The sequence below is a fragment of the Rhodamnia argentea genome, chromosome 5, assembly GCF_020921035.1.
Source record: "Rhodamnia argentea isolate NSW1041297 chromosome 5, ASM2092103v1, whole genome shotgun sequence".
Classification (NCBI taxonomy): Eukaryota; Viridiplantae; Streptophyta; class Magnoliopsida; order Myrtales; family Myrtaceae; genus Rhodamnia; species Rhodamnia argentea.
Window position 1 is genome coordinate 15,467,796 of NC_063154.1, and position 24,563 is coordinate 15,492,358.

A 24,563-nucleotide genomic window follows, 5' to 3' on the forward strand; every position below is an offset into this window, starting at 1 on the left:
TGATCGCCGGCTCTGATTGGCTCCGAATCGATTGGGCCAAGACCTCACAGATTCGGTCCGCAACTCCGACTATCGCGTCGCCGGAGCTTCTCTCTCTCTTAATCTCTCTCTTTCTCTCTCTATTCTGTTGTCGTGCGAGCCAAAAATGAGCCTCCTCCATTTCTAGAATCCTCTCAACTATTTATACCCAAATTTTTTAAAAATGCGCGCGCGGGTGAAGCTTGGCCGAGCACTTCACGTGCTAATCTCACGTGCTTTGGTCGCCGGACGGTGACGGAATCGGTTGTGATTCCGTCAACGTCCGTTAGACCCTTAATCGAGCTCAAACGAGCATGAATTTGTCACGGTTTGAGAAATGTTGACTTTTTGGCCTCCGAACCTTTGATCGGCCGCTCCGCCGTGCTCCGGCGGCCATTGGCCTCGCCGTCGGTGCCAATCGACGCGTAATCACCCGCGTAACAAAAGCCCTCTATCAATTGAATCAATTAGGGTTAAATTGGCTCTCAATTTGGTCACTGAAATTCATTGTCAAATCTGCAAATGGCGCGGTTGAGTTGGGGAAGAAGATGCATCTGCTCGGACCGGTTCGACCGGTCCGACCGGCGGTCAGACCGGTCCGAACCGGTTCGGACGTGCAATTTTCAAAATTAATCCAAATTTAACGGGAATTTTTGCAATTAAACCTCAAAATTGGACTTAGGGGCCTAGATATTATCTAGAAATGCAATTTTGCCCAAACGTTCTTATCAATTTGCATGAAAACCCCAAATTTTTCAAAATTCCCAAATTGGGGAAAAGTTCAATTGACTGTTAATTTGACCAAATTGGACTATGAAACCTATGCCAATTGATTCAGAATGTGTGAAAACATAGGGTGCCAGTCCAATTTTACCATGTTAGTCCCTCAATTAAAAGTAATTTCAAAAATTGGCAAATTGAGGGACTAAATTGCAAATAATTTGGGGATTTTTGTCTAATTCGCACAATTCGTGCAATTGAGGGTGCAATTAATCAAATTGAAGCTCAAAGGGACTGCAATTGAATGTCTAGACTTAAAATGTGCAAAAATTGCAAATAAAATGACTCAATTTGTATTTTTTATGAAAATTCAACCTTATGCGTTATAAAGGAACACCTAAAATTGAACTTAATTTTTGATTTTTCTTGAGGTCAATATTGAAAGGGAATTAAAATAAAAATATCGGACATTTTTGTGTATTTTTGTGACCTCGAAAAGTATTTTTTCATGAATTTTGAAGTATTTTCCCTATTTTCCGAAAATATTAAAAAAAATGTGAAAAATATGAAAAATTATTTTTTGTTCCAAATTGGTTCCTTATGCTTGGCCAAGGCTTCCAATGTTGATTTTTTAATTTTTAATTTTTTTGTGAATTTTCAGTGAATTTTGGAAAATAAAACTAAAGGAAAACCGACTAAAAATTCGGATGTCAACAATCGGATTGGCGAATAGGTGGAGTGGCAGCTAGTGGTCGCTGGAAAGCAGAGCGGCAAACAGTGGTTAGCAGGGCTAGCGAACCGACGGATGGTGGATCGGTGATCGACGATCCGATAGACGGGCTTGATGGTAGCGAGATGGGTGATGGATGACTAGTGGACCGGGCGACTAAGCGACCGGGCAGGTCGGTGACTAGTGGACTGGTGATTGGTGGGTTGGGAACCAGCAACCGATGGACTAGTGATAGGTAGATGGCGGACCAGCGACCGGCGCACCGACAGAGCAGCGATTGGTGGCCGGCGAGCTAATGAATGGCAATCAGTGGACGATGAAGCAATAGTTAGTCCAAATTTCGAGTTGTAATCTCTATTCCCGGTGAAAGAGTTGGTGATTTCATCTAGGCCTCCTACACGTATTGGCAAGGAAGAATTCGTCATGAGTAGGTTCAGGTTCAGCAGTAATTCTATATCAAAGCTGAAAGCCCAAGCTAGACAATATGCAAAGGACTCGATGGCCAATGATTTCCAGCTTTCAAGGGTGGAGGTTGTTTCGGCACTTATAAGTAGAGCTCTCGTCGATGTTGATCAACATAGACGCGGCGAACAAAGGGTTTTCGTAGTTTATATGACGGTTAATTTGCGCAGGAAAATCAATCTAGCAATACCCGCTAATTCTTGTGGCAATCTCTTTGCCTTGATGTTTGCACGATCCGATCCACCCATAGTCGGCGAAAGCAAGTTGGAGTTTAATGGGATGGTGAATTTAATCCGCCACATGATAGCGGACGCCAAAACAAAATATGCAATGGTAGGTGACGGTGAGGAGCTCTGCTCAATGGTGGGCACTTCTCTAACCGAATTAGCCAAAACTTGGTGCACAGGCGAAGAGTGTCTGATTAATTTTACTAGCTGGTGCCTGTTCAGGCTGTATGAGAATGACTTCGGGTGGGGAAGGCCGGTTCTCGTCTCCAACACACCAGTGAATTTAGGATCGATTGTTCTTATTGACGACGAAGAAAGCGGAGGAATCGATGCGTGGATAACCGTCAATGAAGATGAGATGATTCTTCTTAAACAAGATCCGGAAATTCTGGCGTTCACTTCCTAGTTGGGGATAGAGATGTTGGCTGATTATATCACTTGCAAAGTATTGCATGGTATGGCAGCTGGAAATTCATTATCTTAACGTTTCTGGTGAGTATAACCTATACCTCAAAAGGGTGAGCTTTGACAGTGGCTGTCTGGCTGAGCGGAGCATAGCTGGATCTAATATTCTACTTTTAGGACGAAAAAGTCCATGCACCTTGAATAGGTAATTAAATGGGTAACCTATCTAATACATAATTCTCACTTGCATTGTTGGGTTGCATAACCCAACTTGTTAGGCAATCAGCACATTCATTTCCTCCCCCTAAAATTATGGAGAATCTTGACATGTTGAAAATACTTTAGCATACTTTCAATTTGAGAAATTCACACGTCGCATGAAGTTGGTTTTCGATAGCTGATTGTGAGTTCGCCTCGACCATAAGCTTGGTAATACTCGGCTACATTTGGTCGTCTAGATTTCTATCCAGTATAGGATTGGATATGATATGAAATTCAAGAATTTTTCCATATCCCGTCCTTTGTTTGGCGAATCATAGTTATAAAGCCGGATATATTCATATCATATCATATTAATTGTGTGTTATTTACACTTATCGATATAAATGAACATGAAATTGCACAAACGAATATTTCATAATTCACTGTCAACTCTAGTAAGATAGAAAATATGATCATATTTTTGCTACAAAGGAGAATGAGTTTTGACTCTCTTTTTGCTTTCATAGACTTTTAACGTGAACCAGAAACCTATGAAAGAGAAGAGGTTTCAACTCTCTCGCCATTTTCGTAGAGTTTTGACGTGAACTAAAAAATCACAAATGATTGGTGAAACTTCACATGAACTAAAGATACGTAGGAGAAGGAGATGGAGATTTATGCGCTTTTTTTAGAAACTTCATTGCTCCACAATCTTCGAGAATTAGAAAGATCATTTTCAATTTTGAATTTGTTTATTCAAAATCTAGGTTCTTCTACTTCATTTTTATTTACTTATTATTTTATTTTTTATATCCCTTTTTTCATTATTTTATTCTGTTCCATTATATTTTACGAAAAAATTACTAAATAATAAAATCCGTAATGATATAGATATGAAGTTTGTTATATACATAGGTGCACAAAATATATCTTATAAAGAAGAAAGAAACTAAAATTTGTAAATGCATATAGGAATAAACAAAAAAATATTTTTATTTTGTAGTTTCTTTTTAATTTTAGAATTCAAATATAATTTATATATAATAATTATTTTAATCTTATTATTTAATAAGTTTTTTATTTGAGAAAAAAATAGCTTTTATACCATGAACATGAGAAATCCTATGCACCTTTAACCCATCTCCCCCATGAGATAAACACAAGATAGGATAAATTTTTATCTTGACCACTAAACGCAGAGATTGCAAAATGCCTAAATGGGAAACTTGAATAGAAGACTCTAGTGGTATTGGAAGGGAAAATGCTTCTCGACAAGATCTGTCGGGGGTTGTACAATGTCAACCGTAGGCCCACACATTATCACCACGTGTTTTTTTTATAAAATACTCATTGATTAAGAGATCGTGTGGTCAGAAATAACCGACAATCTTGTTAAACTGTTAGGCTAGCAACTTTCCATTGGAAGCCAACCAATCCTATGCGTGTAATTCAAAAAGACAAATTTATCCTTGAAACATTAATTTCGCCATGGTAAGACTGGGTTTGGATTTTGTCACATGAATGCCACCAGGGTGTCAAGTTGGTTCCACACTCCCACAATGCCCTCTTTGGGTCTTTTTTTTCCTTCGGCAGAATACTCGTCTCACAATCTTGATAAGAAATTTTTACATATGAAAAAAAAAAATTTACACAAAGAAATGCACCAAAATTAAAGTAAACGTCCACTCCATGCACCTGTTATATTTGCAATTTACTAGAATTTGGTGAGTTTGTTGTTTACCCGGCACTGTATCAAACATCTTGAGATGTCAAATTTGCTCCGCCTACATTATCAGAGCAATCGTAATCATTCATACCACATGTACTTCTATAATGAAAGTTGACATATATATCAAATTGTGTGTACACTTTAATGTGGCCTCATCGATTTTGTAGGTTGAAGAGTGAGCCTAAAGAAAGTAGGTCGAGGCATCTGGTTGAATGGAAGACATAATTTGGATTAATGAGGAGACATGTGGCTAAGTGGAAAACTATGAGCAAAATAGAATGTCACGAGGGAGAAAGCGATATATTTTTTTTTTTTTTTCCACGACGAAAGCGATATGTCTAACATGCCAAGAAGTCGGACATGTTCATGGTTTTCGGTGATCTCATGAAGGGGTAGTTCTCGAGACGTGGTAACGTGAAAACCGAGCCAAAACGGTACGTGATGAAAGATCAGATGCAAAGCAGGAGATGATAAAGTGTCCAATTGCTAGGTAAACTTTCTTTTCTTTAAGCCTTAACGACCCAATCCGCAACTTTGTTGACCTCTATACTCCAGTCTTGATTCAACTAGGACAAAATAGAAGCCTAAAAGAGTGCTTGGCCCGATCAAAACCGGCCCATCAAGGCCCTCAATACTCCGGCCTCCACTCTCCTCCCACCGTCTCTCATCAACTCCGATGTGCTTATTTTTAACATTGAAGGCCAAAAGGGGAAGAAAGCAAAGATCTCCCTGCCTTGGCCGGCCCTGTCTCCCTCCTTGTAAGAACATTCTATTGCACTAAAAAGAGGAAACTACTTGGGCAGATTGATGGCTGGGGGTGGAGAAAAAGGGGAGAAGTGTCATGAAAGTCTTAAACCTATTGTGTTGATGTCAATTCAGTTTTTAAAACTTTTTTTTGCGTTAATTTAGTCTTAAACCTTTTACATTAATACCAATTCAATTCTAAATCTTTTACATTTATGCCAATTGAGTCAATCCAGTCAATTTTAGCTTGAAATCACTGATGTGGACAACGATTGCTTATATGGCACAACCGGTGTTGACATGTACATTTTTAATAATATTTTCAAGCATTTTTTGTTTTTTTAGAAACATTTTTAAAAATATAATAAAAATATTAAAAATGTCCACGTTAGGGCTTATTGTGCCATGTAAGACAATCGACGTCCACGTTAGCGATTTTTCCTGTCAAAATTGGCTGAATTGATTCATTGACATAAATGCAAAAGATTTAGAACTTAACTAGCACAAATTCAATCATAAATCTTTTCAATTTTGCCAATTGTGTCACACACGACCAATTTCAATTTGAAATTATTGATGTGTACATCGATTGTCCTATGTGGCAAGACAGGTGTCAACATGGACATTTTTAAAATTATTTTGACTTTTTTAAGCATTGTTTGGTTTTTTAGAAATATTTTTAAAAATATTATTAAAAATATTATAAAATATTCACGTCGGCGCCGGCTGTGCCACGTATGAAAATCGACGTCCATGTTAGCAATTTCCGGACAAAATTGGCCGGATTGACTCAATTGACATAAGTGCAAAAGATTTAGGACTTAATTGGCACAAATGTAAAAGGTTTAGGACTGAAAATTGGTGCTAATGCAAAATGTTTAAGATTAAATTGGCACCAAAAAAAGATTTATAACTAAATTGGCACTAATACAATAGATTTATGACTTTCTTGACACTTTCCTGGAGGAAATGGTGTGTAATAGATTAGAATCTCAACTTAATGTGAAAATTGCTTTAGTGTAAGTTTTTTTTTTTTTGTTGGTCATACTTTAGTGTAAGTTAGGCATACGTACATGGGCAAAAAAAAAAAATTAGGTATACGTTATACAATGTTAAGTAAAGAACAACACAGTCAGCAAATAGAGTGCCTCTTTTATTAAGAGGGCTGCTCCTCAATTATTTTTTTTTTTAAAAGGGAATAAGTACTCGTTTTTCTCAAAACATCAAACTAGACATGGCCAAATGGAACCATGGGCCCGGAACCAGCCCGTTGACCGGCCCCATGGTTCCAACCCGTTTTTTTTTTAAAAGGAAAAAAAAAGGAGGAGGCTTGGGAGAAAAGAGCAATTTGGGCCTCGGAACCGGCAATTCCACCTTTTTTAGGAACCGGAACCGCCGGTTCCTGAATCGGAATCGGCGGTTCCACGGAACCGACCACCTCTACATCAAACCCTAATTTCTGTAGATTAAGATCCTCTATTTGCATATGGTCTCTTCAGCGGTGTCTCCATAATATAAGTGGTAAACAAACATAATCTAGTCACAAACTCAAAAGTGAAGTAGATTCATGGGATAACACCTCGCAAGTTTATATTCTTGTGAACACTTAATTCAATTAGCCTTTGTCCTCCCTCCCTCATCTTCATTCAAGACATTTCACCCCAAAATTTATCTTTAACCACGTGGACTTGAATTTTCAATTTAAGACGATAAATTTATGTCTGAATTTCCTCCCTCTTGAAGAGGATGGCACATCGGCAAGTTAAATTTGCATTGGTAATTTTTCTTTCTTTCATTTTTAGTTTTTTCCCCTATTTCCTTATTCTTGTCCCAGCACCTCTTCTCGTATGTTCGATACACGTCACATCCTCCCACGGTAACATCGCATCGTTGCCTATCGCCGCAGTTCTACACATAGCCGCTACCCCTTGTTGATTGTTTATTTGTAAAAACAAAAGAGGTACATTTTCTTGTCCCACATAAGAAAAATGAGTGTGCATGGGTTAATCTATGAGTGCAAAGGCCTTCTAATCTTACAAATAAAGACAATGAGTTAAGTGGGTTCCACCGTATAATACTCGCGTGAGGGTGCGTGTCACCGACCTAATTTTTGGACTAATGCATTACTAAGCTAATTGTTTAATTAACCTAGCTTAGGCTCTCCAAAGTCTATATGAAATCGTAACTTAGAGTCCAAATTAGGTTAGTTAGATAATTAGCCTGCTAATCCATTAGCTTTGAAAAATTAGGTCGTGACAAAGATTTAGGTGCAGCGAAAAAAATCGTACGCATGGAAATTCGGCTAGATCGAAAAGGGGGAAACTATGTCTTTCCCGGAAATACTACATTGATAAGGTGTCAGATTGTTTTGGCACGAAAGATGCTAAACTAGTTAGTATTCCTCTTGTTGCTTACTTTAGATTATCAGCTAGTTTATGCCCACAAACATATGAGGAGGTAAAATATATGTTGCATGTTCCATACTCATTATAGTTGGTAGCCTTATGTATGCAAACCATTGCGCTCAACTTGATATTTCACATGTTGTTAGTGTGGTAAGTAGATACTTATTATGTCTAGGCAAAGTTTATTGGCAAGCTGTGAAAAAGATTTTGAGAAATTTAAAGGGTACTTCAAATTATGGTTTAGAGTTTGGAAAAACTCGTGAAACTCTTACAAGATATGTTGATTCCGATTATGCTGTTGACCTTGATAAGAGAAGATCTTTGACTGGATACATATTTACTATTGGAGGTTGTGCAATTAGTTGGAAAGCTGCTTTATAGCATACTATTACAAATGACAGAGCATATGGCTATTCCCGAGGAAGTTAAAGAGGCCATACGGTTAAGAGGCTTATTTGGAGAGCTCAATGTGGATTATGGTGTGACTATTGTCTATTGTGATAGTTAGAATCTATGCATCTTACCAAAGATCAAATGTATCTATAGGACAAAGCACATTGATGTGCGGTATCATTATATTCGAGGCATTTTTGCTGATGGCTATATTAAGGTCTTGAAGATTGGTATAGAAAACAATCTAGCTGATATGGGTAATGATTTTTGCAAATGAGTTTCTATTCTGGTGAGAGGAGAATGTCTATTTGATGAATTCAAGCCAAGGTGGAGATTTGTCGACATGTCTTGAATTCTTTATGGGCTTCGGCCGACGTTAGAGTTTGGAAGTAGTATAAATATTATTTTTCTCAAGTTATTAAGTCACGAAACAGAGACAGAAAGAGTCTTTAATTTTTTGAGCCACCTTTTGTAATCTTTGAATTTCTATTGTGGATTTTGCTTCTCCTCTCCCCATGGTGTTTCCCGTGAGGGTTTCTACGTAAAACTTTTATTCATTTTTTCTTCTCAGTTTTAATTTTATTATTGTTTCCGCATTGGTCATAACAACAAAGTATCTTACCCTAAAAGGACCAATCTTGACCTTAGAGCTATCAAAAGTGTTTTTCTAGTAAATTTAAAATGTATCCATCCTTATGTTTTTAATATGTTGCGGTTTGGATATGCCCAGAGGCCATAGGTGAATCTGTTCATGGTCCGTAGGACCAACATCATTCAAAGGTGGGTGGCCCACCCCTTCTAGAACAGTCATATTTGATTGGGCTTACAGCGACTCCGTATGAGAACCTCCTTCTCTTCTACCCGCTCTCCATTCAATACGGTAGGTGAGAGGTGTACAAGGCATTAAATATACGATCGTTCCTCATACGGGTATAAAATAACAATCGTTCCTCACATGACTCGACTTGTACTGCACCAGATCCTGCACCCAACCATCTTCACCGTCCTTGAGAAGCAATCCAAGCATGAAGGTGGAAGTACAATGGAAGAAGTTGGTCAAGCCGTCAGTGCCGACACCAAACAACCGGCAAAAATGGAAGCTATCATCAATGGATGAGCTTCAGCCGCTCGTTTATGTGGGTGTTATCTTCTACTATAGAGATTATGCTGAGAAACCAGGAGTTGATATTGCTCAAAGGCTCCACCAAATGGAGGAGTCGCTTTCCAAAACCCTAACAATCTTTTATCCTATGGCAGGTAGATATAAGGAGATCGACGATTGCTTTGTCCATTGTAATGACCTTGGAGTTGAGTTCGTCCATGCCAAAGTGGATGGCCAGATTGATCAGGGTCTCCATGGAGACCCCGACATGGATTCGCTAAATTGTTTGTCGAGATTCCCGACTAAGGTAGTAGGCAATCCGTTAGTTGTGATTCAAGTGAATACCTTCGAGTGCGGTGGATTAGCAATAGGCGTGCGCTTTGCACACAAGATTGGTGACATGTACACCATGGCCATGTTCATTAATTCATGGGCTACCACTTGCCGAGGTAACATAGATGCAATAGTCTGTCCAAATTTCGAGTTGTCATCTCTATTCCCGGTGAAAGAGTCGGGTGTTCCATTTAGGCCTCCACCACTTATTGGCAAGGAAGATTTCGTCAGCAGTAGGTTCAGGTTCAGTGGCAATGCTATATCAAAGCTGAAAGCCCTAGCTAGAGACAATGCAAAGGACTCGATGGCCATTGATTTCCATCTTTCAAGGGTGGAGGTTGTTTCAGCACTAATAAGTAGGGCTCTCGTCGATGTTGATCGAAATATAAATGGCGAACAAAGGGCTTTCGTGGTTTGCATGACTGTTAACTTGCGCCAGAAAATCAATCTAGCAATACCCTCGAATACTTGTGGCAATCTCTTTGCCTTTATGTTTGCACGATCCGGTCAACCCACAGCCGGCAAAAGCAAGTTGGAGTTCAAAGGGATGGTGAATGTGATCCGCCACTTGATATCGGACGCCAAAACAAAATATGCAACAGTAGGTGACGGTGAGGAGCTCTGCTCAATCGTGAGAAATTCTCTAACTGAATTCTCCAGAACTTTGTCCACAACCGAAGATTGTCTGATTGGTATTTCTAGCTGGTGCTGGTTCGGGCTATATGAGAATGACTTCGGGTGGGGAAGGCCGGTTCTCGTCACCAGCACACCAACGAATTTCAGATTCATTTTTCTTATTGACGGCGAAGAGAGCGGAGGAATCGATGCATGGATAACCATCGATAAAGATGAGATGATTCTTCTTAAACAAGATCCGGAATTTCTGGCATTCACTTCCTAGTTGGAGACGGAGATGTTGGCTGAATATATCAATTGGAAAGTCTTTGTATGCTACAATATCATAGAGTGGGAAAATAAAAATGGTGGGCTCGGCTCTCTAGTATTTGTCCCGTATGTTTGGTTCTTTTGAGAATAATTGGGTATACGGTCAACTCTTAACTGATGTTTACTCATTATTTAAGTACTACTTTTGCAGTTATCGTTAGTTTAAAAAGAGGCTAATGTAATTGCATGCTAAAGCAGCTGGAAATTCATTCTCTTAACGTATTCTGTGGGTATAATCTACATCACACTAAATTTTGATTATTTGTTTGTGATCGTTGTTAATCTTACAGTCAATTAACGACAATCACATACCCATTTGTCATCTCAAAAAGGGTGAGCTTTGATGGTGGTGGAGGTGGAGCATAGCTGGATTTAGTGTTTTACTTTTAAGATGAGAAAGTCCATCTTGAATAGGTAACGTTTTACTTTTAAGATGTGAAAGTCCATCTTGAATAGGCAAGCCGTTAGTCAAAATTATACGAGTAACTTTTGTTTGTAAGAACATGAGTAGAGCCTGAAAATTAGGTCGTTTATCTCTTAACAAAACATTAACTAATTTGATCCCCTAACAGCCCGGGGAAGCAAACCCATTGGTGGCCTATCTAATACATAATTATCAACCACATTGTTGGGTTGGATAACCCAATTTGCTAGCCAATTTGCACTTGCATTTCTCTTATGCGGATGTCATTAGTAGTGCGTTCTGGATCGATTGGATCAACGAAATCCAATCGGAGGGCGAAACGGTGCTGTGGCTAGAACCGACGGATTGGGTGGACGACGTCGGATTGAGCTCAAATTTGGTAGGCTAAAGCGAAACGGCGTCCCGATCAATACTCACCACCTTTGGCCGTGACTAACAATGAATTTTGGCGGTTCGGGAATGTCTAGATGGGTTTTCCTTTTTTTTTTAGTATTTTTCGGGCTTAATTTTATTTCAGTGGCACTTTTGTAATTTTCCGTTTTTCGATATTTCGATTCCTAATTGGACTAGGGTTAGGATAACACCCCATAAAAGGTGTTTATCACATTTTTGAAGCAGATCATCAATAATATTCACAGAATTTTCGAGATTTCTCTCCTCTTAGCAAGGATTTGCTTGCAATCTTCATTGAACGCTGCGTCATTCTCTCCCTAAAATTATGCAGAATCTTGACATGTTGAAAATACTTGAGTATACTTTCAATTTGAGAAATGAGTGCATCGCCAAAATGAAGCAATGAAGTTGATTATTGAAGCACATAAATGGCTGATGGCCAATACGCCTCCACAATAGGTTTGGTGATGCCCAAAGGGATTTCAGGAAAATGCCTATATGGACATCTTAAATATAAGAAAAAGCAAATTGGAGTTCAACGAAATGGTGAATGTAATGCGTGACATGATAGCTGATGCCAAAATGAAATATTCAACAGTAGTAGACAGGGAGGAGTTACCCACGAAGGTGGGCAATTCTATGACCGAGTTTGTCAAAATGCTGTCCACAGGCCAAGATTATCTGATTCCTTTCAGTAGCTTGTGCCGGTTCGGGCTATATGAGAATGACTGCGGTTGGGGAAGGCCGATCCTCGTTAGCAACACGTCAATGAATTACAGATCGATCATTCTTATCGACGACAAAGATAGCGGAGGAATCAATGCATAGATAACCATCAACAAAGATGTGATGATTCTTCTTAAACAAGATCCAGGAATTCCAGCATTCACTTCCAAGTTGTAGATAGAGATGTTGCCTGAATATTTTATTTTCGAAGTAGTTGTACCTTGCAATAATGTAGACCGGGGAAATGAAAATGGACTCAAGTCTCTGTTAGTAATTAAATCAAATTCATGAATGTCCTACATGCATGCATCATGACCGGTCTTGTTTCTATATTTAGTTCAATATTTTGCAAGTTCAAGGCAAGTCTTGTAATGAATTGATAATAAATTGATTAGAATCAAGTTGTGTGAATTGCACCTTCAAATTATCTTATCTGTCTCTAGTATATGTCGCATCTGTTTGGTTTCTTTTAAGTGTTATGGTTCTTTTGGAAAAGATCAACTCTCAAACTAATGTTTACCAAGTGTGCAAAAAAAAAAAAAAAAACCTAATGCTTACCAATTTGTTAAGTATCTTACCATTGGAGTTAGTTTTATCTTAAGAGGCGGATGATATAAATGCTTATTATAGTGTGATCACGGCTATTAGCTTAATGTTTTGGGTGGCGGCAGAGGCCGAGCACCATTGGATCTATTATTTTACCTTCAATTTAACCATGATGGGATTGGGGTTTGACTTATCGCATGTGAATAGTGTCAATATTTATGTACGACACTCACTTTGGTGTTAACATTTTTTTAATCACTTATGTGCCAATTTTTTTGAAGAATGATTATTTAAGTGTCAACTCCTGTGAGATTGCCGGAATTTCTTACCGTTGGCACTAAAGTGATAGTTTTTTCTCCGATTTGGCACTAAAGTGATCTTATTTTGGATCATTTGAGTGCTAATTTTTTTCGACCAAAAAAAAGTACCAATTTTTTTGAGAAAAGATTATTTGAGTGCCAACTCTGATGAGATTATCAGAATTTTTAGTTGTTGGCACTAAAGTGATAGCTTTTTATCCGATTTGGCACCGAAGTGATCCCAAAAAATATTTCGGCACCAAAGTAAGCACCGTACACAAATATTGACACTTGAGGTGTCCTTATGCCCACAAATATATCTTTGATTTTGGTGTTTTTCCATTAGTCAAACTAGTAGCTGTGATATTTAATTTGCTACCGTTTCGTTTCTTTTCTTTTCTTTTCTTTTTAATTTTGCTTGTCATTTTCACATTAATTCTGGTAGCTACAATGATATTTAATCCGCTAACCGTTTCTTATTGCTAGCCGTTTTCACATTGCTTTCTCCTAGCCATTCCCTGATATTTCCAACTTCTTATCACCTTATTTCTATAAATAATTACCCGCTCTTCTTCATTCTACGCACAAGATTTAAACGGAACCCTCTCCTCCTCTTCTTCTTCCTCCTCCTTTGTCTCTCCTGGTTTCACATCTTATGTTGTTACTGCTATAACCAATATTGTAGTGCATACTAATTGGAAGGTATGTCGAATCCTGGAGCATAGTTGCATTCTAATCTCTGCACTCTCTGAAAGGCGGTATTTATCCTTGAAAATTGTGCTTACACGTCTTGGACTTTCGTGATTTTCTATCTACACTCAATAGTTCTCGGAATTTCCACAACAGATCTAAATTAGGCTCGCCTATGATTCTATGAAGGCCATCTTTAGATTTAGTTATTTATTTACATTTGGTATTTAAGAAAGATGGGTGTAAAGACCTGACTATCCATAGGCCCACTGTCTATAAGCCCATGGTACACTCTATGAGCTCATAATTCGGTTAAGTCCAAGCCTGTATATGTGGCCCTTATCAAGAACAATTTGGACACAGTTGATAAAAGTTGCATGGATCACTCCAATTCCTAGATTGGAATTGCTCGGACGTCAAAGGTATTTTCATGCAGACAGACGAGCATAATCTTCGAGTCTTCGCGATTGCTAACTTATAATCATTAATCTACACAAGTTGTATCCCGTTTAGGTAGGAAAATGAAACATCTGCGAATCCAAAGTACATCAACATGGTCTAGAATCACGTAAATAGTATCTTTTTTTTTTTTTGGTAAGGAAATTTTTTTTTTGGTAAGGACACGTAAATAGTACCGTTAATCTTATAGATAATGAAGAAAGATTAAAATCTCTCCTACTAGAAATTTAATTTGATTTTGTATTTCAAGGGCTTGTACATAGGACACTTCTTTCTGGTTTTTTCTATCATAATTGCCTTCAATTGAAGGACATGGTACAAGAAAATCTCTACCAGAGCTCACGATGGGCCTCTTTTTTATGATCACCTGGTACTACCTTTCGTAGACGCGACTTTTGTAACATTCATCCAGGAGTTACCTTATAAATGGATCATTGTTTGACAAGTTTCTATATAACCAATCTCTACCGACCAGGTTTGAGTGCACCAGGAAAGGAAATTCCAATTTGTTGGGGAGTACTGGAGTGATTGGAAGAGAATCAAGCATGAAGGTGGAAGTGCAAAGCAGGAAACTGATCAAGCCATCGGCTCCGACGCCGAATCATCATTGCAAGCTAAACCTTTCCTGCATAGATGAGCTTCAGCATCCGGGTTATGCAGGTTTCCTTTTCTACTACCGGGCCGATGGCGAAAACCGTGAAGACGATACTTTCCAAAGGCTTCGCCTTTTGGAGGAGTCGCTTTCAGAAACCCTAGTGAACTTCTACCCTCTAGCTGGTCGGTACATCGAGGAAGGGCTCTTTATCGACTGTAACGACCAAGGAGTAGAATTTGTGCACGCCAGAGTGAATTGCCAGCTTGATCATCTCCTCCAGGGAGGCTTCGACGTGGACCTGCTCAGCTGTTTGTCCAAGTTCCCACTGGGACTTGCCGGCAATCCCCTAGTCGTGATTCAAGTGAACGTATTCGACTGCAGGGGACTCGTGATCAGCCTGCGCTCTTGCCACAAGTTAGGCGACATGTCCACCATGGCAACATTCATGAATTCATGGGCTACAGTGTGCCGGAGTGGAATCAATGAGCTAGCCTCGCCGTATTTCAACCTTTCCTCTCTATTCCCAGTGAAGGGGTCGGTAGTCACTCGCTGGCCTCCACTCCGTGGTGGAGTAAAATTCACGATGAATCGGTTCATATTCAGCGGTGCGGCCCTATCGAGACTAAAACTAGCTGCGGCTAAAATTGAGCGGATATCGAGAGTGGAGGTCGTGTGCGCACTATTATGTAAGGTGTTTGTAACCATGGATCGAGAGAAACACGGCCGCCTAAGACCCTTCGTGGTTTGTCACTCGATGAACCTGCGAGGGAGAGTCAATCTACCCATACCAACAAATGCGTTTGGTAACTTCTACACCATGGTCGTCGGCCGACACACCATGGATCAGAATGGCCTGAATCTCGAGGCGTTTGCGAAGGTGATCCACGACACATTTGTGAGTGCCAAGACAAGGTACGCGGCGACAGCGGACGGAGAGTCGTGCATGAACATGGTGAAGGACTCTATAAGAGAATCCAAAGAATGGGCTGCTCACAGTGATCGGGAGAACGTGGTGGCCTTTTCAAGCTGGTGTGGTTTCCCGTTCTATGACATCGATTTTGGGTGGGGGAAGCCGGACTTGGTGAGCAACACGTGCATTCCTGTCCGTATGGTTTTTCTCATCGATAGCAAATCTGAGGGTGGAATCGATGCGTGGATCATGCTAAGCCCAGAGGAGAAGGTTCTTTTGGAGCAAGACCCTGACATTGTGGCTTTCACTTCCTAGAAGATCCATTCGAGGCAGAGCAATCGCGGGCACTCTCTTTGTTCTAACCAAATCTTGAATCTGAGAGTTATATAAGCTGGTGTGGCTCTTATGTTTTTTTTATCCAAGCATGAGAAATTGCATTTGCCTCAGATCTAGAGTCCATCATTGCGTCATCGAGAGTGCATCAATGTCTTTGTATTCTCCAAATTCATAGTGGATTTCTTGGCGATTGGGTATCCTCGTAAAGTACATATAGACACTCGGACCGGACCACGTAAACTTCTGTGCCCAGCCCCGGACCATGGACCATAGTGCAGCCTCCATATTACCAGGCCCGGCGTCGCAGGCATAGGCACCTTTGTCTCAGGCTAGGCCTTGATGGTCCTGGCCCCGCTGTCGCCTTGGGAACAAGTGCCGGACTCAACTGCAGAGTTTCTGGTCATATTTTGAAAACATTTGCCGTTGACTCATTTTCCTAAGCTATCCAAACACCAGGAAATAAAAGAAGATGTTCTCCTAGTAAATGAATGATTTAGAATTTTTTTTTTCGAAAACTAATCGCTTGGATCACTAAAAAAAAATGAACAAATGAAAAATATTTTCATTGTCTAAAATTTTGTTGGCATAAATTGTTATTGATAATAATATTGTTATTTATCGGTTAATCATTTCAAGTGATACAAATGATCATTTTTAAAAAAATATATATTTGTTTTCCATGAGTCAAATGCACCCTTAGTTGTTTGAACACAATGAATTATACTTGATTTGCTTCAAGAACTAATCGGGCAGATTGATCGCTCAACAAAATGGAAATATACCCTCTCAGCATGCCATCAAGATTGTGTTGGAGTGTAATTCATATTCCCCATTGACAGGAAGGCATGGAAGTTTTGTAGGTTGGGTTTTTATTTTATTGATAATTTGAACTTGAAGCAATGAATGGCTACTGAGTGGCCTATATATAACATCTTTCTCTTATAATTGAGGGTCAATAGACATGTGGGAAACGTTCATTATGGTGGAATCATCTGCTGGATGTAGCTCTAGTTTAAGAATAAACTAAGATAAACCTTGTGTCTCTATTTCTTTTATTCCCATTTACTTTCTATTTCATTGTGTTTGGAAGCCTAATCCTAATAGATTGGACAAAGTCGGGTTTCCATCGGTGCAATGTCTACTTGAAACCGTCAAATCTAAAAAGAAAACGAGGTTTTAGAATCATCCTCAACATAGGCACAAGATGCCTCTGGGGTTACGATGCTTAGGGTGATGTCTCAGCCTAAACAAATCTTTATTTTCGTCGGAGGAGATTATATTTGAAACAGGTTCTTCGAGTTGTGGCTAGTACCCCGGTGTTTTCAGCGCAATGAAGTGGCCGTTTCCGGTGAAAGTGCAGACCCATAAATTTGCTTGCTCATACTGACCGAACGTTATAGTTTGGTATAGCACTACAAATTTGCGGTGTTTAATCAGACATAATGCAGTTCTCACTTCCATTTGTTATGTCAAGAAGATACATCACAGAAAGGTTCAGTTTGGTGCTGTATGGTTCTTGCACCTTGCATCAAATAACATTACACGTTCCATGAGGTTGCTCTCCAAAGTGTTCAGACAGTCTAGAACCAATAGACATCGCACATCCCTTTTTAACATGATACAGCATAACAGAAAATCATATCTTTACCTGATTCACGCATGATTTCGAATCAATGACTTTGCTCTGTTTAAGTTCCATAAAGTCCTTGTAATTCACCGAGATTTTCGTGGCTTGGTTGTCCTCGCCTTCCACCAGCTGCTCTGCTGGCACGACGACAGTGTCGGGCAATGGTCCGGCATTGAAAGGGATCGATATCCTTGTAGCCCTGTCGTTCACAACAGCTTGATGCAGAACACTCTTGTATTTCCCATAGCTCATAATCTAGCACAGTTGAAAAGTGTCACAAAAGGAATTAGTTTCCAAGAAGCTTGATCTGTTCAATGGGAGAAACAAGAGTAAATCACAAAGATTTGTATCGGCTTTTTAACAAATTAATATCTGGTTAAAGAAACAAAGACAATAGAGTGTGTTTCAACAAATTTTTACACAACTGTATGTACTATAGTTCTATGTCTAATAACAATGTCCCTTCCACAAATACCTACATTGCATCTGCATCTATATTCCAAGGCACAGAGTAAATACCTAGATTTGATATTAATTGGACCACTCGTGCAAGATTAAGCATGGATCTCTGTATCTTTACCTCAAGCTGATCACCGTTGTTGACCACGAGCGCATTCGGAATGGGATCGACTTTGACCCACTTCCCACCATGGTGCACTTGGAGGCCGCTAACTCCATTCTGCATGAGGATGGTCAACAGGCCACAGTCCGAGCGTGGGGGTAAGCCCGTAGTGAGTTCTGGCTGCGGGCACGGCGGATACAGATTCGCTGCTAAAATCTGGTGGCTTTAATCCGTGTTCATTTCCTCGTCGACGTAGCCCGGTTCAAGTCCTAGGCTCTCCGATATACCCTTGAGCAGTTCCCTAGCCAATTTCTGGACCGCCCTGCAGTACTCAGCTGAAAACTTCGCTGCAACAAACATTGCATTCATTCATCAGAGGGAATGCCGCGGTGCAGTTCTTTTCATCTTTAGGGATTTCACAAGTTTCTATCACTCAGTCCGGGGTATTACCAATTGTTTTGCTCTATCAAGTTGAATCCACACTTTGCTTTTTTTTTTTTTTTTCTAGGCGTACAAAATTGTTCTTGTTCGACATCAAGATGATCCAAAATAATGCTATCCTAACCTATGTAGCACCGACACGACACGAGACACGAGACACGTCACGACACGACACGCCGACCTGTGATTTCTCAAAAAATAGAGAATTTCGACACTTTGGGACACGTGGCATAATAAATAAATATTTTTTATATATGCGTGATAAATTATTACTTTTTATGATTTCATATCTTAAGTCTCATAAAATACCGAACTTGAATGAAATCAAGAAGGTACCAACAATAACAACAACCTAGAAAATTATTCCATCAGACATCCATTGATTTTTTTTTATGGAAATAAAAAAAAATTAAAGAAAGAGAGCAAATAGAAAAGAAAATATTTTCCAAAAGATAATATTTTAAAAGGAAATGACAAAAAAGGGGGAGGAGGGTAGGAAGGAAATATTATTTTTTGGGATCTCATAGGTCCCTATCAGTTATAAATTAGGGAAGTGTAAAGAGCTGTCATCACCCCCTCTGTTGAGGTTAATGTTTTGTATTCTGTTATCCAAGATATTATGAGGCGGTTCCGAAAGGCCCTCGCGACCGAACAACACGGGGGTCCCGCTCGGTTATAGAAGGATTTCTATGGGAAAATTAAATATTTTAGGCTATGTGGGCAATTTTGTAATTTGTGCCGTGTAGGGTTTCGCTATATATATTTAGAGCGAAACAGGTCTCTATTATATAGAGAGTGTGTGAGAAAGAGCGGCTGTACACTTTTCTACGTTATTAGTGAAATAGATCTCATTTCCTCGTAGACGTAGGTAGGCGGAACATCTCCGCTGTCGAACCACGTAAATTCTTGTGTTGTGCAAATTTTCATTACTTTCTTGCATCGTTGATATGATCGAATTAAGATATTCGACACCCTCCCTCAAGAAAACAACACCTCTCTCTCTCTACTTTCTCTCTCATCTGCACATCACAACACCACACATGTTTCCTCCATTGACGAACCTTCCCTCGTGCGCCTCTCTTTTGCTTTCAGTTTCCACGAGATGAGCTCTATTTTCGTCTAGCTTCGCTGTCGATCTTCACCTAATGAGCTACCACCCATTATCCTTTGAATGAGGCGACCTGAGGCGAGGCATGAGGGTGTGCGAGGGAGGAGAAGAAAAGGGTCGCAAATTTACGGTCCCGTTTCGTAGGCCAAATGTTGACGGAATTTGCTCAAATTTGAGTATGTTGTTCGTGAGGCCGAGATCTACGAGTTGATCGGTTTCATTCGTTGAAATTCATCTCCGAATTCTCCAATCGCGGTTAGGGTTTTCTTGCCCTCTTTTGTCTTGTTTCACCTTTTTGGTGAGAAAACGCCCATGTAATGTTGATGTTGAGCTTCTAGTGTGTAATTGAGAGAAACATTTTGTGTGTCTACTATTCTTGGTGATTAGTGAAAGTTTTTTGACCGAACGTGATTTTTTCCCGTTTTGGGTTTTTCATGTAAATCTTGGTATACTGTCTCTTTATCATTATGCTATCATATTTACATGTTGCGAGATTGTTTTTGCTAGATATATATTGTTGGTTGTTGCTAGATAATATCGGTGTAGTTACGATGGGAGACTTTGATCCTGGATTGGCTTAGTTTGTGCCGAAGTGCTGCCCATTTTTACCCAACACGGAGTTATGATTGTCCCCATTCAAGAAATAAAAGTGTCATTATATATATATATATATACATATATATACACATATATATAGGGTGAGACCTTGTGGAAAAAGAAATCTTAAATTCATTTTTCTCTGCCGGCAAGCTAGCTTTACGTTAACGACTAGATCTATTATCATTTTTTGCATGTCACACGGAAATTTACAGTTGATGAAGATTTTTCCTAATTTATGACCTACCATACGGTCTGTTATATAAACGATCAGTCATTAATGAATCAATTAATTAGAAGTGAGGTCACAGCCCAGAAACTCAAAATCCTTTGTTGATTTTCAAGCCGTCCTCGTCTGAGATCTACGTGAGAAAACACTGTTTATCTCATGGTCTTGATTATAATTGCGGTGCACCGTTATTTATGAAAAGTTTTACTATTGACCGAAATCTTCTCAACTTAAAGAATTAAGGCTCCTCTTGTATTATATATACTAGTTCCTCGGAATTTTGCTCTCGGTCGCACTAAGTACATGGACGTATTTTTTCCCGCTTGAAATTAGATATATTTTTCGAAAATAATGATCAAACTACTCAAAAAATTTCAAAGGAGAAAGATCTTAGAGCATGCATTCTTTTCCGCTTAAGACGTTCTCACTTTCATTTGAATGTGCTTATTGCTCGTGAACAAAGGAGGGCTTTAAGATGCAACAGACCCCATCATGAACGTAATTTAATAGATGTGTTGCTCAAGCCTCTTCGCCAAATTCTAATAAAGCAGTGTAGGAAATAGAAGTAGAACGCATACGATGCGTATTATGCACACACATTGTCCAGTGTGTTCAACAGAAAAGTGAAAATCTAATGATAGGGATGAAATTAATGAAATGGAGAAGGGATTCCTTCGTTGATTTTGGACAGGAAAAGTGTAAGTACTGTGATTAAACTCGCGAGAAAAGTAAATGGTACGAGGAATTCAAAGGTGCCTGGAAGGTGAACTCATAGGAAACTTAAAGAGAAAAAGAAAATTTGCAAGAGCGGGTGCTCCGCAATTGCTTAAGTGATCCCTTTATAGAGATTACAATGTTAGTACTTATATCGCATTAATGGCAGGTAATTACAATCACTTATACATTTTGAATCGGTAAATAACTTTGTCGCACTGCCTATAATTGTTGATATATATTTGCATTTTCTGAGATTCTAGACATGATTTAATCATAGGAAGTTACAAATCCCTCAATTGAAGGGTAGGAAATGCCCAATATACAAAGTAGCTGGAGGTTCGCCAATGACGTGGCATGAAATTGTGACAGCATGGAAGACATGGTAAAAAAAAAAAAAAATCGCCATTAGAGAGAGAGAGGAAAGAGTCATTGATAAAATGATGTCAACCTAATTGAAAGTTGGGTCATAAACTAGTTTCCTAACCCATATGATTAGGTGAATTAGTACATGGGTTAGGTGGGAAAATTACCAAAACAGTTCTAAGCCTATTACAATTATGTAAATTCGGTCTTGAACATTTTGCATTTATACAGATTCAATCTATTTGGCCGGCCAGAGCCGACATAAAGTTTTTTATGTCCAAATGTCAATTTTATTTCAAAAAATGTAAAAAACAATAAGGCGAAATCATAAATAAAAAAGGAGAAACGGGTGAGGAGGGCAGCCCTCCTCGCCGCCACACCCCCCCCTCGGTAGCCGGGAAGGGCCAACAAGGGTAGGGGATGGTCGGTGGGGGTCACCAGGCCCGGCCAGGGTCCAGTGACTCTCGCTTAGATCCGGGTGAGGCCCGGGACCTTTGACCCGATCCGGGGATCACCCGGATCTAGGCGAGGGTTAGGCTCCGTTAGTAGGGTCATCGATCCCTAGGCGAGGCCCAACCATCCCCCACCCTCGTTGGCCCTTCCCGATGATGGTGGGGCAGATGCGGCGAGGGCTGCCTTCTTCTCCTTTGTTTTTAAAAAAATTACTTTATTTTTGAATTTTATCTAAATAAAATTGAAATTAAAAATCAAATATGGATAAAAAATATCTACATTAGTGTCGGCAGGGTCACGTCGGCTCCGACTAACGAAATAGATTGAATTGGCCCAAATTCAAAATATTTATGACTAAATTGACAAAAAAAAAAAAGTTTTAGAACCGAATTGACACAATTGCAATAGATTTACCATTTTTTTTTTGTAATTCTCCTGAATTAGTTATATAATAATCAAATAGGTCATAAATGAGTTTAAACATAACATTGATATTAAATAGGTTATAAATGGGTTATAAATGTATTTACAATTCAATTAGACTCAACCCACCACTCTCACCCTCACTCGATCTCGCTTTCACCTAGTCCGTACTCTTACCTCAATTTGGGTCTTAGTAATATAGAAGTGATTTATGAATATGGATTGGGTATATTGTATTGCAATAAATAAATTATAAGCGGATTAAATGGATCTATTCGGACCGGACTATTTATGACCCGACTTCGACAATCTTACTCTCCAAATCAATCATCACTTGTCAGTTCGCTACTCATCTCCCCGCACTGTTTCGAATGTCTCTTCCACAAACCCTAGACAACCACCAAGTCCGTGGAAGCACCATCTCCGAGTTCACTCATCGACGCAATGTAAATGCTCCTACTCTACCCTTTTGTTTTTGCTCAAAGAACTGGTATCGATTCGGGCGTTTGAATGTCGATCTTGGATTAGAATCGGAGGATGGTGTGATCTTCGAGAATGTTAGACCTAATGGTGTTGTGGTGCTTGGTTTTTAAGCATCGATTGAAGTGGGTTTTCGCTTGCGATTTTGTTTTGAAGTGTTTTTAGTTTGCTTTCCGTGTTATCGGTGAACAGTGACCTCTTTGCAGCACCTGCACAGGCTAACAACCCATTGAAAACTGGCCAGGCCCAGATATATCTCTCCCCTGAAAAGCATTCCAAAACTTAGAGATGAGATTGCAAAATTCAGAGCATGCCACGTCACAAGTGTACGAGTTTAGAAATTCTGGTGACCCAAAAATTTTTTTGGATAAATTTATAAGTGTATCAGTTTGAGATTTTTTGCGATACTAATCTTATATATATATGGCTGCTTTAAGTATTAAAAAAGAAGATTATCATGCAGTTTCCATCCACTCGTACAGAAGAGACAAAGTAAATATGGAGCAGAATAAGATAAAAAATGATCTAATCATATAAACATAAGGGTGCGTTTCAAGGTGTGAAGTGGGAGTAGCTCTTTCGAAGGGATACGCTTCGATATATCGAGGTGAAATGTAGAAGAAGGGAGTGAAGCACAATGGTAGGCTTCCCAGGGAGAAATTCGGATTCGGCAAGAATCTCATTTTTTTTTTGGTAGTACAATGGGAGAATTGATCCAAAAATTCGATAAGGAACCACTGACATCCGCTACATAGTAAACCACCTCTATCTCGAGTTAATGTCGCATCAAGAGGAAAGTCAGCCCTCTCATTTCAACACAGGTTGGTCACACTTCCCTTTATGCCTGTTTTGTAATTGTTTTTTGAAAAACTGAAATATAATGCATGCTTTAACAAGTTGGAGATTTTAGCACCTTTCTCCCGACTTAAATTGTTCGCTCGCAATAAGCATATGGAGCAATTAAAAGAAATGAAAAGAAGCCATAATTTTTTTTTTTTGTTGGGAATAATTGGCAATACATTGAAATTCATATGAAACATTTTTTTCACTTGAAATAGGGTAGATTTTGCCACAATGATGAGCATATCATTCTAAATGCACGCAAAAATTTCAAAAGAAAAGATGAAGACAAAGGGAGGAGAAATATCTTTTGACATATCTTTTTACTGTCGTTCCATCTTGTTTCAAGTCACCAAACATCGTATTAGTACACACGTAAGATCGTTTCCTAGTAATTTATTCAAGTTGTTCCAAGATCCCCACGATTCTCTCTCCATATCTCTTCCTTTGATTTGTTCTCTCTTTTCTTTCCGAAAACAAGCTCTTTCATTCATTAAAGAGCCCTATTACAACATAATATATAAGTTTCTGAACATAAAATATTCCAAAAAGGCTAGTGAGGTGGTGAAGTTAACCAGCTAGATGGAAGGACATTCCGGCGGTGGGCTTTGCCGACCCAATTTGAAGCTTGATTGGATTCCCGAGGGCAATAAACAACACTCACGGTTTTCAACTGGGCCAAACAATCCTGACATTCTTCAATGATGGAACGCGCGAACCATGCGCTTGAAGTTTTGCCCATGATCAGCTACTGTTAAGCTGTCACCTTCAATAATAGATCACAGATCGCAGCTACGGCGTCAAGTAGACGAACGCCAGTTTTGCAAATCCAGCCACCGGCAACCCACTCGAGTCACGGCAAACTCCGGCAACAGCTCCTTTTGCAGCTCCCTCCAAACTACGAGTTCTGTCTTGAATTTTTCTCTGGAAG

At 39.4% G+C, this 24,563-nt stretch overlaps 3 protein-coding genes and 1 pseudogene across 3 annotated transcripts; 3 read left to right on the top strand and 1 right to left on the bottom strand.

The window, feature by feature from the left end:
- Positions 1–1,891: 1,891 nt before the first annotated feature.
- LOC115746627 (acetyl-CoA-benzylalcohol acetyltransferase-like) lies at positions 1,892–2,563 on the top strand. The gene has a single exon (XM_030682457.1). It carries the CDS (start codon positions 1,892–1,894, stop codon positions 2,561–2,563), a length of 672 nt encoding a protein of 223 aa, XP_030538317.1.
- A 6,496-nt stretch (positions 2,564–9,059) lies between these two features.
- On the top strand, positions 9,060–10,370 carry LOC115746625 (acetyl-CoA-benzylalcohol acetyltransferase-like). The gene has a single exon (XM_030682456.1). It carries the CDS (start codon positions 9,060–9,062, stop codon positions 10,368–10,370), a length of 1,311 nt encoding a protein of 436 aa, XP_030538316.1.
- A 4,126-nt stretch (positions 10,371–14,496) lies between these two features.
- Positions 14,497–15,771, top strand: LOC115746639 (acetyl-CoA-benzylalcohol acetyltransferase-like). The gene has a single exon (XM_030682480.2). The coding sequence runs from the start codon at positions 14,497–14,499 to the stop codon at positions 15,769–15,771; it is 1,275 nt and encodes a 424-aa protein (XP_030538340.1).
- Positions 15,772–17,392: 1,621 nt separating this feature from the next.
- Positions 17,393–18,350, bottom strand: LOC115746624 (annotated as a pseudogene).
- Between the last annotated feature and the right edge of the window lie 6,213 nt (positions 18,351–24,563).